Source organism: Kryptolebias marmoratus, linkage group LG18 (genome assembly GCF_001649575.2).
Source record: "Kryptolebias marmoratus isolate JLee-2015 linkage group LG18, ASM164957v2, whole genome shotgun sequence".
NCBI classification, from domain to species: Eukaryota; Metazoa; Chordata; class Actinopteri; order Cyprinodontiformes; family Rivulidae; genus Kryptolebias; species Kryptolebias marmoratus.
This window is the reverse complement of record NC_051447.1, coordinates 9,716,168-9,735,372: the sequence shown is the minus strand read 5'-3', so window position 1 is coordinate 9,735,372 and position 19,205 is coordinate 9,716,168. Positions and strand designations below refer to the sequence as shown.

General features: G+C 43.4%; 1 protein-coding gene across 1 annotated transcript; it reads left to right on the top strand.

Annotated features, from left to right (window-relative positions):
- Window positions 1–471: 471 nt before the first annotated feature.
- gnptab (N-acetylglucosamine-1-phosphate transferase subunits alpha and beta) lies at window positions 472–18,070 on the top strand. Its single transcript, XM_017411448.3, has 21 exons — window positions 472–762; window positions 1,181–1,266; window positions 1,503–1,622; window positions 1,976–2,026; window positions 2,744–2,946; window positions 3,114–3,178; window positions 3,268–3,402; window positions 8,876–9,037; window positions 9,224–9,403; window positions 9,555–9,725; window positions 9,823–9,946; window positions 10,024–10,236; window positions 11,005–12,056; window positions 12,137–12,336; window positions 12,416–12,635; window positions 12,716–12,829; window positions 12,911–12,996; window positions 13,071–13,169; window positions 13,270–13,437; window positions 14,705–14,795; window positions 17,003–18,070. Exons 1-21 carry the CDS (start codon window positions 601–603, stop codon window positions 17,072–17,074), a joined length of 3,774 nt encoding a protein of 1,257 aa, XP_017266937.1. The 5' UTR covers window positions 472–600; the 3' UTR covers window positions 17,075–18,070.
- Window positions 18,071–19,205: the final 1,135 nt, after the last annotated feature.

Sequence of the window (19,205 nt, the reverse complement as noted above, 5' to 3'; positions counted from 1 at the left end):
AAAGCCTCTCTAGAAGAGTTGAAGCTGTTATAGCTGCTAAGGTTGAGCCAACATCATATTAAATGCTATGGATTAAGAATGAGATGTCACTGAAGTTCATACGCGTGTAAAGGGAGACAAGCAAATACTTTTGGCAATATACAGTGTATCTTTTTATGAAGCAGTTGTGTCGGTATTGTACAAGCAGCTTCTTCTGTATCCAGCAACTGATGTTTTTTTGTTGTAATGAAATTAATCCTCTCCCTGTTACTATATTAAAAGCAATATTTTATGTATTCTTTTGTTTATGTGATATGTGGATTTTTTTTTACATCATTGTTATAGCAGAATGTGAGCGATTAAGCATCCTGTTTAGCTGTATTTTCGTTTTTTCCCCCTCCTCTTCGCTCACAGTGCCCCTGAACGCATCACAGCGCAGCTCCGTTCCACCAGGGGGCGACGTCGAGCTGGAACAGGAGAAACGGCGCGGCGTCACCACAGGCAGCAGTCCGGTTGTCATGTGCCATTCAGTCTCGCTTGGAGGTCAGCTGACGCGTCGTTCTCGCTTGTGATGTTTACTTTCTTCGTCTCAGCGGTTAATTGAACGTTTTGTTTGAATGAATGCGTCGCTATGCTTCGCCCCGGAGAATCATGGTAGTCGTGAACTCGGTGCTGAAGCTGTTGCAGCGGCAGACGTACACCTGTCTGTCCCACCGATATGGACTCTACCTCTGCTTCGGGGGGCTCGTCCTCATGATCGTTTCCGCCTTTCAGTTCGGAGAGGTGAGGCTCTTCTGTCCCGAAAGCTCCCGACACTTTAAGACTATCAATTTTGTTTTGGAATTAGCTACTTTTCTCTCGTAGCTCTTATCGAGGCAGTACTGGTATCTGAAGACTCCTTGTAACCAGATTTCACTCAAAAAACACGCCTTTTTAAGTAAAGCTGCTTGTGAAGAGCAAATGTGTATTTTACATCGTAAATAATGACGTTTCACGAATGTATTTGGGGTTCAGAAAAATTCGTCTTGTTAAATAGCATTGCTTTCACTCCTGTTGTGTAGTTACTCTACTTCTTTGACTTCCCAATTTTGTACTAGAGGACATGACTGTCTGCATTCTCCAAAAAAAGCGTGGTTCTGGTTTAGGCTTTAGGTTATATTTTGAATTCATGTGAGAATTAAGTCCTCTCTTGTCCATACAGGTGGTGGTGGAGTGGAGCCGGGATCAGTACCATGTGCTGTTTGACTCCTACAGAGACAATGTGGGTGGGAAGTCCTTCCAAAGCAGGTATTTTTACTTAGGTTTTTTTTTTTTAAATTTCAGAGTCATCTGTGGTTTTGTGTCATTTCCTTGTGCAAGTGTGAAATAACGTGGTAGATCATCACCCAGTTTCTGCAGAAGCCCTTCCGGATGCCAGACAAGACCGCGTTGAGATCCCTTTGCGTTTACAAATACTAATTCACACATGTCAGAAGTGTGACGTTCGAGCTCCCATCTTATCTAACACATTCCTTTCTTTGTAGGCTCTGTCTGCCCATGCCTATAGACGTGGTGTACACATGGGTGAACGGCACAGACGCAGCTCTGCTGAAGGAGCTGAGGGCGGTCAAAGATCAGCTGGAGGAGGAACAAAAGGCTCTGAGGTAGCTGTGGCTCCACCACACGAGTTGTAGCAGAGCTTCTCTGTTTGCTGAAACCTGCGTGCTCAATGCAAACTCTTACTTTTACAACATGGCTCCGTTCGTCACCTGAATGCCGTCAGAATAAGCACACAAATCTCAGCGTTTATCACATTTACAGCGATAAGATATTTTGGCAAAGATTAGACAAATTCCTAGCACATCCTTTCTCAGAATTAGGAGTTTTTCTCCATGAATCTTTGATGTTTTTCTTTAGCTGCCTCCACAGGTGTCTGTAAACACTGCCTGGGCTCCGTTCGTCGTGTTACTACAGTTACGATTCGACAGAGGCTCTTTAACTGTTTTCTCACAAACAGGGAACGCCTGGGGAAAAACGCGAGCGACACGACCGAAGTGCCAAAAGACAGGTGGGTGTGGCGAGAATCGGTGCTTCGTCTTAATTTTCAACATCTGCTCAAGTATTCCAAATAAAGTTTTTTGTAAGCGTCACACATCTCAGTCCATTTTTACCTCCCTCTCAGTCGATGTTGCGGCTTCTTTGCGTGCGTCAGAGCTGCCGGCATGGTTGAAAACTGCTAAATCTAAAAATGGAAACACGTCATTGTGTGAACAAAGCATTCAGTGGGAAGAGAAACACAATTTAAAAGCATAAACTGATTTGATTTTATTGTTTAGTGTTGTGGAAGTGTTCTCCTGTGAGGTATGTTTAAAAGAAGAAACTAAAAGAAAGGGCATTTATATCTGACAAGCATGTATATTTATCAAAAGTATAACTATTTATTGTGGCGTAGCTTTAGTGACAATAATAATAATCAGCACACTGATCTGTGGTAAAGTTGTGCCTTTGGTTTCGACGTTTCCTGTGTCTTCACCTCTAACATTTCACTGCTGACAGACTGCCTCCTCTTTGTGTGTTTTCCTCTTCCTCTGTGGAAAATTCAAACCACAGATAGAGCAGGTGCTTGATGCAACTTTCTATATTTACTGAAATGTGTGACCTTGACTAATTTCAGACAAGTGTAGCAAAAGCACGACAACGCAGCACAAAGGAAGTGCTTCTCTGTGGCTGCGTGATGTGTATCTATTTGTTTGCACATTTGAATTGTTTTTTTGTATTTTTGCAGCGATAAGCCCGAGTGCCTGCTGTCCCACTGCATCGTGGCGCCCATGCTGGCGCTGGATCCCGCTCTGCCGGCCAACGTTACCGTCAAAGAGCTGCCGGCAATCTCTCCCTCCTTCTCCGCTGCCAAGGAGCTGCTGCTGATGAACAAACCCTTCCAGCCGGCGCTCGCCGTCTCCGTGGTCGTCTTCCACTCGCAGGCCGACGGTAAAAAAAAAAAAACACAACGAAGGGACAAGACTGTAATTTAGGAACCAAAAGACGGAGAAACTTGTCTTTCTATTCATGTGCATACTTGTATAAAACGATAAAAGGCTCTCTTTTTATTTTAAATATATATCTAAACTTTGTTGCCTATTTTGTTGTGTTAACAGCTGATAAAGCCTATAAAGATGTTTCTAAAGAAGTCCAGAAGTTCTCTGTTTCCTGGTGTTTCTTGGTGAGTGTTCGTTTCTGCATATCACATTCCCGCTCTCAGGCCGGAGATATTTAAACATCGAACGTTTCCATGTTTTCATCCCTGCCCAGACGACAGATAAGGAGGCCCCGGGCCTGATCCGCATGCACTCTCTGGCCTATCTGAGCGGCTTCCTGGCATCCTTTAAGGAGACGGAGCAGCTGCGAGTCAAGCTCCCCTTGGTCGTGACCAGCAAGATCAAACAGGTACAACAAACAGACTCGCTCTGAGTCGAGTGCGTTGTTGCTGTGAAAGCTGTTGAATAAAAGGGAGCACAATGAAAAGATCCTGGGAAAAATGCTCCAAATCTGCCTCTGAAAGGTGTTTTCTTTACACTTGAAACAGCAGGTGGCAGCGTTGTCCTGCTTATCAGTGTGAAGTAGTCAGTGTTGCTTTGAATGTTGTTGTTTTTTTTACACGAAATAGAAAATCTGGATATCTGTTTTTGTAGTTTTGTTCTTTTTTAGAGTCATCTGTGTGACAATATAAAAAAAAACTTTTTATTATCTAAGTTCTGATCTTTTTTTTGCATCCAGAGTGGAATCAGTCGCTTCTCGATAAGTTTTTAAAAAGATGGAGCTAAAATGTCTCGTTTTCCCCCCTGATTTTAAACCGTTTTGTTGTTGTTTGACCTCCGTGTGGCTCAGCGTCTGAGTTTGGGTTTTCTGAGAGGAACGAACGGCTTTAATGAGCGCGGACTGAGCTGAAACAGAAGCGGCCTGGAGCTGGGTGATCTTGTTGGACCAGCCGACCGTGAGGTTCAGGCTCGAGTCGACGGTTCGTCCCGTCGTCCGATGGCGTCTCACGTGGCTGATGGGAATAAAAAAGCGGAGAAGTCAGATAACATCTGTCACAACTGCCTCTGTTTACAACAGGCGTATAGTAATCAGCAGTGGACCACTGGTTGAAGCGTTATAAGACTGTCAGGGGTGATCCCTAATGATTTCCAGATCACAGGGTCAAAGGTCATGGTCACAGGTGACCCATTTGTGAAAACCTTGACTGTGCTCCACTATGACATAGGACTGTCCAGCGGCACAGCTGGACACCTCTGGGCTCAGATTCCCTCCAAGCTGTCGGAGTTACAGTGCAGCAGTTTTTGTGTTGAAGGTTGGTTAGCTGTGGCGGCCATCTTGAATTGGGCTGACTCCAAATGTTAACGAGTTTTAGACGTACGGATGTGGGAGTTTCACCAGCATCTGTCCAATGGTTCATGTGATACTTTGCTAATGTCTCACACACACACACACACACACACGGGTAAAAACATTTACGACCTTTCATCTTCGGTAACTAGCGATATAAACCATCACAGCTCAGTCACTTTTTTTTTAGATTATTTACACAGAAGATCCATTTGACTGTGGTTTATTTGCTGCATGTGAAAATGGAACACAACTATTTATTATAAATATAATGTTTTAGTATTTTTCTATCATAAACTGATCAACTTTTGTAAGTATTTGTGAGCATAAACAGCTGGAGAATCTGTTAGGGGTTAAAAAAAAAGGAAGGAACAGCTGCTGTGGATCTCCTTTACTGTAAAGTCTGTGATGAGATGTAGGTTAACAGCACTTAACCCACACATCATCAGCATGAAACCAGTTGTTCCCCTCCATGAACCGGCCTCCTTACTTCCTGTCATGTGATAATATCGGCTGATGTTCGGCCTGTAACCTGAGTGGTCGATGCAGAGTTCACCATCAGAACGACCGTTAAGGAGCGGCACGGTTTCAGCCAGCGCTCTGACAAAAAAAGGTCACCGGTATCTTCCCGAACTCTGAGATTCAGTCCGCCATGGAAGCTGGAAGGAGTGTGTTTGGAGTCCAGACAAGATGGTGCAAAGTGTGTGTGTGTGTGTGTGTGTGTGTGTGTGTGTGTTTGCTATTTTGATCTAGCCTCCACACAATGCTCAGTTTGGATTTCAAGGTGCTTCCTGGTGTCGGTCGGGCTCTTCTGTGAAAGAGGGATGATGCGCATAGTGCGGAGGGAGCGGTTCAGCGCTGGTATTTATAGCTGGTGTTGGGCACAGTGATAAGGTGGTGAAAGCTGGACGACAACCCTGATCTTCTGCCCGTGCTGTCCCCCCCCCACTCTGTCCAGTCCTGTCTTCATGTTTGTGTACCGGCCGGTCGTGCTGACGGTTTTAGATTAGTGTGTATTATTTTAAAACGTCAGAGAAGGCCAGCTGGATTGTTCTGAGCTAGTCTGGTTCGGTTTTTACAGTCAAAACTGGTCAAAATAAATAAATAAATAAAAATACTGCTGTAGAAACCCATCCTCTGTTACATTTTTGATGTGATGTTTGCTTTCGATTCAGTAGAGCAGTACCTCATCACTGCAGAGTCTCCTAAATCTTCCTCCAGCTGTTTTTGCTCCTCTAGAAATCCACAGAGCAGGTTTTTCTACAGAAGTAAAAAAAAATTTTGGTCTTCCAAACCTCACCACAGCTGTGCAGCTGTCCAGCTTTTTACAGCTATTTCTTCATTACATTCCAAATGGAGGAAATGGCTTTCTGAGAGCACTTTACTTTCCCTCTTTTTGTTGTTTTGGGGTCGTTATTCTCAAGTGTCAGCTGCTTAGAGAAGTCCACGGCTGCTGACTGTGGTGCTGAAGTTCGAGGAGTCTCGGAGGATTATGGAGTCCTGAGAAACATTATATTTCCACACACTGACTCAATTAAAGCAAATCCCTTTACACTGAACAAATTAAAATCTATATACATAACTATATCAAACTGATATAAGTTCAATACTTTTCTTTTTTTAAGGGATGTTCTCTGGTGCAGTTGTTTCGTACAACTGTGTGTCGTCTGTCTCTGTGTCCCCGTGATGGACAGGCAAACCTGTCCAGGGTGTCCCCCCCCCGTCTCTCGTCCTGGGACTGCTGGAGAGACACCAGCTCCCTGTACCCCAAAACAGGATCGGGCCGGTTCAGAAAACAAGCGCAAAACGAGCAGTTTAGAAAGGCTGACTCTGTCTCAGAAGTAAAGACGAGCAGATGTTTGAATATCCCATCATCTACACAGGATGTTCCATTTGTTCTCCTCATTTTCCTTCTTTATCTGGTTCTTCTACTACCACTACTGGCCTTACCAACCTGACCAATACAAAATGTGTCTTGTTTTAGTCCAGAAGCTTTAGATTATGACGTTCAAGGTGTTGGATTTAGATTTTCTTTTTTTTCAGCTCAGTTTTTTTTTTTTATTTGAGAACATTAAAAACTATATGAAGGTTATTCAAAAATCATTTGGCAGTATTTATGTTACCTAAAGCTTTGATAAACTGTAGCCCTGCTGAGCCCTTTATTTATTCTCTGGGTTGCCCAAATTTTGGCTTAAACTCACATTTATTACCTTTTAAAATATAATTTATTTTGAATCAGATTCCAGATAACTTTAATGATTTATCTCCGAAGGGTTCTCATAATTTTGTCAGTCTGAATTGTAATTTGTAGATAAGACTTTCCCGCCGTTCTCTTATTTCGTGTTAAAATCCAACCCCACTGGAGCGGTTCAGGTTTTTGTTTGTGTGACAGTGAAGTTTCAGCTCCTCGCCCAGCAGGAGCTTCAGGACGTCACAGCTGCCTGCAGAGATCACTCACCACCCAGTTAATGAGTTTACTCACTCAGTATTTACTTGTCAAATTATATTTTAGTAGGCCTTCGCTGGCCACAAACGTTGTGGTTTAATGTGTTGAGAGTGAAATCCACATGGGACATGTTAGCACTGCGGGGAGGAGGAACTTCAGCTGCTGCCTGGTGGATGAGCGGAGAAAACCACACGTTTTATGTCCGGGACAAAAGCGAGCACCTCGTCTTTTACTCGGACATGCTCCGTGTTTTATTTACAGCTAATTGAGCTGTTTTTTTTTCTTTTAAAACGACAGTTTTCCCTCCACAGTCACACGCAGAGCCTCGTCCACCTCGAGGGGAAAAACTGTCCGAAACATTTTGGTGACGGGCGTCTCGTAGAGTTTACATCAACTGTGGGCAAATTTTGATGATTAACACTCTCATCACTGAGTTTGATGATGTTCTTTATCATTTTGAGCACAAATCATAACAAAATATATTTAATTTTGGTAAATGGCTACATCAAGTGGCCCAAAAAATCAGATCAATGTTTGAATTTTTTTCAGTAATTAGCGTTTGCCACACCTGAGCCGATTTAAAGACAGGCACATCTGTGGGCAGCACAGTGTTTTTACGCTGACAGCCTTTTATGACGGGGTTGCTTTTTTCAGCACAACACCGGCAGACCATAAAGAAAAAGAACTGGAATATTTTGTTAACTTTTAAATCAGCATATTTGTATTTATCAGGAAAAATGTTAAGATCTCTGGTATCTTTTGGACATTTAATTGGTTCGAAAACATTCTGTTAATGTTAACCTTGGAAGTGCGTTCATGGTTAGCCTTGAGTAATTACTGTGCTGATCTGTGTCAGAAGATTAAACTGTTGTTTTTATGGACGACAAACAAATCTGATGTCACAACCCTCCATCGGCTGCCATGATTTGTAAAGCTCTGTATCAGCATCAGCCACTGAAAACCTTTTTATGTCGACTTTAAGTTTTTACAAAAGCAGATTTTATGAAATGTTTGGGGCCGTAATGATGGCACGAATACAAGGTTTGATTCAAAAAGCCGAGCTCGAGGGAGGATGCAGTAATTAAAAAAAACTGAAGTTACGCCGTCTCACAACACGTTTTCCTCAAAGTCTTGTGTGTGTGTGTGTGTGTGTGTGTGTGTGGCAGCAGCTTCACATGACCTCAGCACACACACACCCACACACACACAGAGCCCTGTGGTTCCTCAAATAGCCCTTTTCATGTGGCCCGACATAGAGAAGGTGACATCACGTTCTTTTCCAAACTGCCATTAACACAAACACCTTTTGTTGCTCTGATTCCAGCAGCCAACAAAGGCCTGCACACAAACAACTTACTGTAGATAAAGGGTCATCATCACATCACTCGTTTATAGTTTTCCATTCCTACTTTTTTGTCTGTTTAAAAGTTTTCCATCAGAGGTTCCCCACAGTCCTGACACGGTCTTTTTAAAATTGCTGTGAAAAGCTTTGAGGCATAATAGGAGAACTTTACATGTTTAGAGAAGTCACGACACAAAGGAGGGATATTTATTGAGCTATAATAATGTGCAAAGTTGTAGAAAATGTCCACAAAGTTTCCAGGAAAGGTGCGTAAAGTTTGATAGGAATTCATCCAGTGTTTACAAAGATGTTTCCGTCAAAACTGAAACCTCAGAAGCATCCAAAAGGGAATAAATATGAAAATTAAATCATCTAAAAAAAAACAACAATTTTATAGATTCTTGGTTAGTATAAAGTAAGCATTTGGAGAAAAAAAAATCACTGATTTTATTTCAGTTAAACCTCACTGAACCTTAATTGTTTGAACCAAACTTACAGAGAGTGTGAAGATACTTTGAAGAATGTGGTTCATGATTTAAAGGCAGGTCGTTCAGTTCAAGGCCAATAAGAGCCACAAATAGGACGTGTTGAGCTTTTCATATCAGGGTCTAAAAGTCAGAGTATCTGGTCCTCTGTGTTGTCACCTGGTTTGATTTACTTCCAACAACTTTGTGGAATTGAATGTCAAATTGTTCCACTGTATACAGTATTTCCTCTTTCCATCCTCGTATTTCTGTGTCTTGCAGTTTGAGTTGTACTCGGAGGCCAGCATCGCTCTGCTCCACCTGAACAGCCCGCAGGACTTCGCTGATCTGACCCAGCAGGCCAAAAAGAACCTGACCCTGGACGGGAAAGAGTTAACCGTCAGCCCCGCCTACTTGTTTTGGGACATTACAGCCATCTCACAGGTACGCTCGCCTTTCACGGATATTTCACATTTTTTGTTTTTTTTTTTCAATAATTTTACCCAAACTAAAATGGCTTTTATCTGCTTTATGTCCACCAAGGTGGTCGTTATCAAACATATCACAAAAAAAAAGAATCATATCGAAAACTTGATTATGATTCTGATTAAAAATGTGTTTTCACTTCAGTCCAAACAGGACGAAGATGTCTCAGCCAGCCGATTTGAAGACAACGAGGAGCTCCGCTATTCGCTGCGCTCCATAGAGAAACACGCCCCCTGGGTGCGACACATCTTCATCGTAACTAACGGGCAGATTCCCTCCTGGCTCAATCTGGACAACCCCAGAGTTTCAGTCGTCACACACCTGGTACGCCTCAGCCTCCTCCACGCAGGAACGCACCGCTTATTGTACCAGTTTTTGATAGTTTAGTACTAGTTTTTTGTCATACTGAAAATGAGCTAAACATTTCTGCCAAAATAAAAGGATCCTTGTTTGTGTTGTCGTTTTCGTTTTCCAGGACATCTTCTTGAACCACACCCACCTTCCCACCTTCAGCTCCCCTGCCATCGAGACCCACATCCACCGAATCCCGGGGCTCTCCCAGAAGTTTATTTACCTCAACGATGACGTGATGTTCGGCAAAGACGTGTGGCCGGATGACTTCTACAGCCACTCCAAGGGACAGAAGGTGCAAACGCAGCAGCGGCAGAACTCCACGTGAGGTCCGTTGGGAAATCGGAAACACGAACTGACTTCACGCTTGTCGTCTCTCACTCCCCTTTCAGGTGTACCTCACCTGGCCTGTTCCTAACTGTGCAGAGGGCTGCCCGGGATCCTGGATCAAAGACGGCTACTGTGACAAGGCCTGCAACAACTCCGCCTGTGACTGGGATGGAGGGGACTGTCTTGGTAAGGAGCTCGACGCCGCCGGCTTCACAGAGTTGGAGCTGGTTCGTGTTTAACGTCGGAGTCCGTGTCTCTGATAGGCGGCGCGGGGAACAGGTTTCCTGCAGGCGTCGGTGGGGTCGCGCCCGGTGGAGGAGGTGGACCGGTGTGGCAGTTTGGAGGTGGTCTAGGAGGCGCGGGAGGGACGCTGTACTGCAACCAAGGCTGCGCCAACTCGTGGCTTGCTGATAAGTTCTGCGACCAGGCCTGCAACGTGCTCTCCTGCGGCTTCGACGTGGGCGACTGCGGCCAAGGCGAGTTCAAAGCGAATAATGCAGAAAGTTCTGGTCTTTTTGTGTGTTTTGACAATGTTCTCGGAGCAATTTAAACAAGCAAAGATAATGACAGTGTCAGCGAATTTCTTGAAAAGATCTAAACGAATATGTAAGTACCATCTGCGTTGTGAAAACCTAAAATCTCGATCCAGCTTTTTTTTTACACTTTCCCAAAAACTGATAAAAACACATGAAAGTTCCACATTTTAGTACCTGAATGTACATCAGCAAACACAGTTCTAGCACTGTAACCTCAAATAAGCATCAAATATGTTTGTGGTTAAAACTGTTCAAGATAATTGTTCTCATTTCTGTAGTTTTTGCTGTTAAAACAAGTATTTTACAAAAATAGCTTGAACTTTTTTGGGGGAATAAAACATAAATGAAAGCGGTCCCACAGCCATGTAGACTGAACACAATAAAAAGCCCCTGTCCTGAGATGTTCTCAGCCCAGAGAGGACATTTAATCCCTCCAGTGGGTTCTTGGTTTGTCAGAGTCTCATTCTAGTGGGACGCGTTCAACATCGCCATTGTGAGATAAATTAGCACCAAAAATCGTGCACTTAAACCATGACGTTTAATGTTTGAATGTTGTCAGAATAGTCAAAAGTTTGCATTTGTAGGACATCAGATCTGACAAGATGTGACTCAAGTGTAGACTTGTAGTTTGAAAGCACCTCCATATGAATGTTTGTTTTGTTGGTTTAGTCTTAGAGCCGATAATAAAATCTGGACTCTCGCTTGTAGAGCACTTTGGCGAGCTGCACCACGTGACCCTGCTGAGGAACCAGACTGTCTACGCTCTCCCTCTGGGCGAGACCAAGCCGTATTTCAGCTTCGAGAAGGTGGCTCGCAGAGTCACCGAGGCCCACGTCGGCGACAACCCCGCGGTCCGACACACCTCCGTGGCCAACAAGTGGAAGAGCATCCACCTGCTGCTCCACCCGGGCCACAACACCACCCACGTCCACTACAACATCACTTTCCAGGGGGAGGACGATGCGGAGTTCAAAATGAGCTTCAGCGTAGCCGTGGACACCCGTGAGGTCCCTCAGAAGAACGTTTCGAAGGCTTTGAGCAAAGAGGCGGGAAAAGAGTCCAAGCTGGCCCCGACTCGTGAGCCGGTTTTCCCCTTTTCGGACATTCCTGAGAAAAAACGAGGGCCCAAGATTCACAGGAGGCAGCCCGGCAAACCTGAAGCTACCATCCAGGTTCCTTCAGTAAATGTGTCCCTTTTACCAGCTGTTGTGCGCAGCGAGCTTCAAAAGCTGGAGGAAAAACTTCTGATCGGTGACATTACCATGAAGGGTTACAATTTCACCAAGGCTGAACTTCTGAAACCGTACAAGTCGCTGTCTGACAAGCCACAGGCTGTTAGTTCACAAGCAGGCAGGGTCAAGGGGAAGCCCTACAAAGACCTGGAGGGAGTTCAGCAAGAAAGAAAACCTCCTATGAAGAATGATGCTCCAGAGAGCATCCAGAAAAATCCAAACTCGGATGAAAAACCGAAACAAAAAGCCAAGGCTGTCGAAAAGAAAGTTGTCACTCCTTTCATCCCCGTCCGCATTGATGATGAGTTTAGAAACATCATTAGCCCCAAACCTTACCCTCTGAACGCTGCCATTGAGAGACCCATGATTTCCAAACTTTTAGGCAACATCTCCCAAAAAAAGAGTGAGGAGGTTCGAGCCGAGCCACCCGGCGCCCGTGTAGTCGGAAGGAAACTCCAACACTTTACTTCCTCGGATCGAGGCTTCCTGCCATGGGAAAGGAGGAAATATTTCCAGGCCTTGCTTGAGGTAAGACCATCCTTAAACTTTTAATATTTAGTCAGCTGTTGTTACCACTTTACATCATTGGTTTTGGGTTAACTCCGCAGGAGGGCGAGCGTCTTCAGAAAGAGCTGTCCTATGAGGCCGACGGTGCAGCTACAGGGCGAAAACTGCGAGACACGTTCGCCGACTCGTTGCGCTACGTCAACAAACTGCTCAACGGCCAGTTTGGCTTCACGTCCCGCAAAGTCCCCGCCCACATGCCGCATATGATCGACCGCCTCATCATGCAGGAGCTGCAGGACACGTAAGCGCCGCCGGAACGCCCCACGTCCGCGTTTCGGATGTCGCATCTCTAACCGGGCCGCGCCTTTTCCCCTCTTCAGATTCCCAGAGGAGTTTGACAAGACATCGGGCCACCGCGTGCGGCACTCGGAGGACATGCAGTTCGCGTTTTCGTACTTCTACTTCCTGATGAGCGCGCAGCAGCAGCTCAACGTCTCCGAGGTGTTCGACGAGATCGACACGGACCACTCGGGCATTTTGTCCGACCGTGAGATCCGGACTCTCGCTACGAGGATCCACGAGCTCCCCCTCAGCCTCCAGGTCAGTCCGAGGCGCTGATTGAACATCTCCTCAAAAAGCCACTCAGGTTTTGAAGTTTTTATGACTTGTGTCAAATGTAGGACCTGACAGGTCTCGAGCAGATGTTGATAAACTGCTCTAAAACACTCCCAACTAACCTGACCCATCTCCACCTGGTGAGCCCGACTCAGGAAGCCTACTATGACCCCAACATGGTGAGTCAAATTTCCCTCAAACCTTAATTCAGACTTTGGGACTGTGTGTTTTAAATCCAAACGTTTTTGTTTCTCTTCAAGCCTCCTGTTACAAAAGGCCTCATCATTCATTGCAAGCCCATCACAGAGCGGATTCACAAAGCCTTTAGAGACCAAAATAAATACAAGTGAGGTCAAAATTTCTCACCCTTTTCTGGATTTATTTTGAAATGCGAAGCCAACGCGACTCTTTGTTCGACAGGTTTGAGATCATGGGGGAGGAGGAGATCGCCTTCAAAATGGTGCGGACCAACGTGTCCCACGTGGTCGGCCAGTTGGACGACATAAGGAAGAATCCGAGGTGCGGAGGGCTTCATGAAACAGACCCACTCGTCCAGTTTTTTCTTCATTCCGGTCCGATCACAGGTTGAACCTGGTCCGCTTTTTGTTGTCGCCACCAGGAAGTTCATCTGCCTGAATGATAACATCGACCACAGCCATAAGGACGCTCCCACGGTGAAAGCCGTGTTGAGAGATTTCTACGAGTCCATGTTCCCGCTGCCGTCCCAGTTTGAACTTCCCAGAGAGTACCGCAACAGGTTCCTGCACATGGGAGAGCTCCAGGAATGGTAGGCCGTGGACCCGTCTTTAACAAAATGTTGGATTACGCATCAGTGGTGCTGTAGGGCAGATACTTCATTAGTAAATAGGCTCGCACTAAAATGATCACTTTAAGTCATGTTTTAAAACATGTAGAGGTTATTTTTTTGTCTGGTTCCATGCAGAGGTATAGCCAGGCCTATGTAAATACTGTTTCTTGCTAAAGTAAATTTCTTTGCTCTGCAGTTTCCATGTTATGTAGAGGTGGGCACACATTGAAATTTACCTTCTTGAACTTTTTGGAAAATCCTAACTTGAGATGATTTTGTACAACTGGTTCTGATTTAGTTCTAGCAGCATTTAATCAACCGCTTCCATTTTTCAAACATGATGAAAACAGCTTACACTTTTATTCTTCAGTAAAATGAATCTTTTTTTCTCTCAAGAATATTTCCACTTTATTCTCCAACATTTCAGCTTTAATCCCTAAACAACAACAAAAACTTTCTCCTCGATTATTTTTCTTCTGACTGATCCTAATACACCATTGTAGTTGTTTTCATCCTCTTCTGTTTTTTTGTATCATAATTAAGTCCAAATCACAAGCTGATAATGATTTAAGACTAAATACAGCTAAATCTGGAGCTTGTTTGGCCAAGGAAACTTTACTTGTACAACAAAAATCAGTGAGTTCTGGTCACAATTTCCTGGAAGACCAAATGTCTCTTTTTATTCAACCAGAAGTCAGAACCACATAGAAGCTGGAACAGTTCAGTAAATGAGGGGAAAATGTAGAAAAATCATCACATAGGAGAAACCATTAGTAGCATTATTGTCTGAACAGTGCAGGATCTTGTTGCTTCTTAACTTATTTAGTATTTTTAGTAATTTCATCATCTTACTGCTCATATCTCAGATGTTATAAAGGTAAAAAGGGATGACTCTGACCGAGTGTTTCCTTGTTGGAGTAATGGGAATCCATCAGGAGAGGGTAAAGCTTGAGAATGCCAGTTTTAAATAGAAAGTTTAACTTTAGCCCGAGCTCGTTCAGATGAGAGGCTCGTTCTAAAATGTTATCGATCCTTTCAGCCTTCTCTGAATTAGTGTTGACGGGCAGATGGCGTTGGGTGATGTCACTTTGTCGCCCTGTTGCCCCGCCGCCCTCCACTCACGCTTCTCTTCTCACAGTTAGCCTCTGTGTGTCGCCCAGAAAGACGAGCGGCCTTCAAGGTTTCTTCACGTCTGGCATTTGGTATGTTGAGGAATAACCTTAAACCGCAATGTGTCGCTTTTCAGGAGGCTGTATCGGGACAAGCTGAAGTTCTGGACCCACTGCGTCCTTGTGACTCTGGTCGTCTTCACTGTCATGTCCTTCTTCGCCGAGCAGGTTGGTATGTCCACCTCGGACCACCCTCGGTTTGTTTACACGTTTCAGATAAAGACGCGTCACACGTCCACGCTCTCCATTTCCATGATTCATTCTTCAGCTATGATTGCTTCAAAACTCCAATCTGAGCTCATATGTCAGGTTGGTTTGATCGGCCGACTCGACAGAAGACAAACGCCCTCAGAAATCCTCTGAGTAATGTGAGACCCCTGTTGATCCGGATCAGACAGTACCTTAAACCTTTTTGTTGCCAGATAAGGTGGATCTATAGGCAGAGCTTTTCTGTAACTTCATGATCATTTTCTCCTGCTTTAGCGCTAGAGACCGCATAGGACAAATTCCAGGCATCGTTAAAGGACCGTTGTAAGCCAGCGCCCTAATCCAAAGGTTTCCAGTTGCTCCTCAGCAAACTCAAAGAAAGGTTAATAACTGGGATGACCTCAGGGGAATCTCAAGCACAGCAGCCCACAGGGACCAGTGCTCCCGGTGAGGAATGTGTCAGACTCGTCCAGCGTCTCCGTCGCTGCTCACTTGATCTTTTTGGCAGCAGATGAGTCTGAATGTCTGAGTTAGGTAGGTACAGTTTAGATTAAAGAGATCAAAAGTATCCCCGTGCCGCAGAGAGGAGATAACCTTAGAGGTTATCTTTGCATTCTTGGATTACAGAGCTGTGAAGAGACAGTTTTTCTTGGAGCTGTGCAGAAATACGTCTCAAGTAATGGAAAAGAAATGCTCTAATTGCAAACAAACTCTGTTTTGTGCAAAGGGAAAACTCCGAATGCATTTGAAAATTATATGAAGTTGTTTAAAAATGATAAAACGTTTAAAGCTGAAGGCCAAGTGGAACACAACTAGTCAAAAAAATGTAAAAAATATTAAACTTATGTATAATATTTGCAATACTGTTACTTAGATTTACCTTTTTTAAAAATAATAATAATATATTGATAAAATAAACCAATGCAGAGCTCTTTGGGAATGTATCAGTATTATTAAGTTTCACTAAACTAAGTCTACAAGCAAATTAATGCTCCAACTATATCAAAACATGGTGGCGGTTTCATCATGCTGTGGGACTGTGTGCTTCCTCTGGCAACCAAGGCACTAAACGTATGACAAGAAAAAAGACATTAGAAGAGTAAAAGTGTTGCCCAGTGTCAGAGAATAAGGTTTGAAGTAAGAGGCTTACATTATCTTAGCAGGAAAACAGGCTGCAGGATACGTCTAACTGCACAAAAAGAGCAAATAAAAACAAAAACAAATTGATTTAACCTGTTGAGTAATAAATATTGATCTGACTTATGTTCACAAACTTTGCATTGAGGATTCCTGCAAATTACCAGCAAAGGAGGCACAAGAAACATCCAGATTACTGCAGGAGACATGTTAATGAAAAGTATAAACTATAAAAATGACATTTTCTTTGAAAAGAAATTCAGTGCTGAAAGACTTGACTGAACTTCTGACGAAGTTGAAACTGAGTTGTTAAAGAAAAAGACGCAAAGTCCTAGTAAAAAGTAGTAAAAGGCTAGCTCAAAGCTAAAAGTAGCCAAAAACTTACACCTGTAGAAGTAGCTAAAAGCTGAAAGGAGCAAAAGAAGACAAGTATGCTGAAGCAAATTCTATGGGGAAAATATTTGTATCTCCTGATTAATCGGAACATTTTAATATATCTTCTTTTTCTTTCAGCTGTTCCCTTTTCAGGGGTCGCCGCAGCGAGTCATCCTCCTCCATCTACCTCTGTCTTCTGCGTCCTCTGTCCTCACTCCAACTAAGTCCATGTCCTCTCTAACTGCATCCATATGTCTCCTCTTTGTCTCTAACATCCTTCTACCAATATACCCACTGTCCCTCCTCTGCACATGTCCAAACCACCTCAGTCTGCCCTCTCTAACTTTATCTCCCAGTCCTTCAACCTGTGCTGAACGTTTTAATATACGAGGCGCTAAAAGAAGTAGCTGGGTTGTACAGAACAAAAAAAAAAATCCTCCAGCATTTTGGATTTTTTTTCTCTATTTGAAAACCTATTATTGGAGTTTATTAATATTGATCAAAGCTTGAAACAAATGTAGATGATTTGCACGATTTATTCTGTAGATAGCTGCTAAACACAACATGAAGCTGCATTTTTATTTATTTTTTGGTCTTTCCTGATTGTGTAACGTTTTCACTTTATGTCATTTCTGTTCTTTTTTTTTTTTTTCCAGCTGATTCTGCTGAAGCGAAAGCTGTTCCCCAGACGCAGAGCAAACCGAGACATCAACCCCGAGCGGGTGTGAAGGAAGGAAGACCTCCGCTCTCGTCTCCTCGGCAGCGAGGCCGGGAACGGGTCCAGACGGGCCGACTGGAAACGCCGCTCCAGATGGCGGATCGTCAGACGCGGAGCGGAGACATTTTTTTTTTTTTTTTTTTGAAGATGATGGATGGCGTTGGCTTGGTTAAGGAAACGGCAGCCGGACACTCGATACCTGTAAAATGTATTTTTCTTTCGCCGAGGGCATTCGAGTCACTCCCCCCGCCGTCAGTACGTCACTGACAGATGTACTTGGAAATAACGGACCTCTTCTTGCAGCAGGTTTTATCGCAAAAAAAAACAAACAAAAAAAACCCACAAACCCCCCTGCTACTTTTACTGCTACAGCCGTCTAAAGTGTTTGCAATTTCTGCATTTGTCTTTTTAAAATGAAGTGTTTGAAACAGACGGTGCTGGGAGAGTCAAATTAGGTATTTTTGGAGGCCATTTATAAATAAAGTGTTGCTTTTACAATGTTAGATTCCTTTAAAAAAAACGTGAAAACATGAAGAATCAAAAAAAGTTTTAAGTTCTGACTGTTACAAACCTTGAAACGAAGTGCCTTTGTTGTTAATCTGTTCGATTCGAACATGTTCTATTAAATGTTGGACTTGGTTTACATTAGGAATGAATGGGACAGGGAATATGATGGTTGTTGTTGTTATTATTATTATTTGGATGCGGTACAGGTGACGATGGTGCAGCTTTCACGGCCAGCCGTAAGTGTGTCCCCGTGGGACTCGACAGGCTCGCCGCTGTCTGAAATTCAGACCCTCCCCTCCTCCTCAGCATGTCCTGTAACTTATTGTCTGTTTTTTGTGACCAGGGTGTGAACGCAGCCTCGTAAATTGTTCGCCATCTGTTCAAACGCTCCCCTGAACGTCAGTTTTAACAGCGTTCTGTATTAAAATGACAACAGTGGGGCAGGCGGGACACTACTTGGACCAGTGGTTTGATTGAAATAAATTTTATTTGGTTCAGTCGTTTCGATCTTTTGGGTTTTTTATGTGTGTGACTTTTTCATTCACTTCATTTAATTGATTAGAGAGAGAGAAAAAAAAATTGCATTTATTCAACATTTTTATTGCTTGTATTTGAAATGAAATCTTTCTCATCTAATAACTTTTCATCTGTATCACAACAGTATAGAAAAATTTAACGCCGTGTTTAAAGGCGCAGACTGGTTCTTAGGCTAAAAAGGTTTCTTGGAATAAAACTTGACGTTTTCATTAACATCCCCTTTTTTTTTTGTAATTTTGCTTTTGTTTGAAGGAATGCATATCGCCCGCCACCTTTAACTCTGGAATATGCGCTGAGGATGACCCTCAGCTACCATCACCCCCACGTTTTAGGTCAGTATCTAAGTTATTGCCATTTATGCATTTGCCAAGGTTGATGGCTGTGGCGGCCATCTTGAATGAGGTTGACTCCAATGATTATTTTCTAAAAGTTTCATTACCATCCTTCCACTGGTTCATGGTTCACAGATAAAAACATTTTGTCCTTCCAGCCGTTTACCATCGTTTTAAAACTTTACAAAGTAATTATTTTTTATATTTGACTGCTATCATCAGCAGACCATGTTTTGTGCCATTTTTCTGCTGTAAGAAACCTTCTGGTTGATGCTGCCGACTTTGTTTCCTGAAGGGATTTTAATATTTCAGCATATGGCTAAGAATAAAAGCAGAAAGTAAAGCTCCATCTCTACAAAGTTTATCCAGCGTTTCCTACCTGAATTATCTGTAAAACGGAAATCACTGATGTTACTGATCATTAGCCATTTAATTTGTGAGACTTTTCTTGTCTTTCAAAGCTTCCTGTTGCTCTCCAGCATTCATCTGTCTAAAAAAAAAAAGCTTATGGTAAATACAAATAAACAGAGATGTTTCCCAGAGAAATCAACCCTAACATTTCCGTTTTTGTGGTCTGCACTTTCCGATAAATTCAAAGTGTTTTTGTTCATGAAGGCATCTCTCGCTTGTAGGCTTTTCAGTAGAGTCTGTCTGTCTGTGATGAGTCAAGATGTTATTAACAAATTTACATTAAATTTTCAGGAAACGTCAAACGTGGAGCAAGGAAGAAGTGATTGCATGTTGGTGGTGATCCGGTCAAAGGTC

Bases quoted from the DNA above. Each gene is read 5' to 3' on its own strand.
- gnptab (XM_017411448.3), top strand. From the start codon at position 601: ATGCGTCGCTATGCTTCGCCCCGGAGAATCATGGTAGTCGTGAACTCG. The intron at 3,179-3,267 runs GTGAGTGTTCGT...ATCCCTGCCCAG, and splicing joins CTGTTTCCTGGTGTTTCTTG to ACGACAGATAAGGAGGCCCC. The intron at 13,170-13,269 runs GTGCGGAGGGCT...TGTCGCCACCAG, and splicing joins GACATAAGGAAGAATCCGAG to GAAGTTCATCTGCCTGAATG.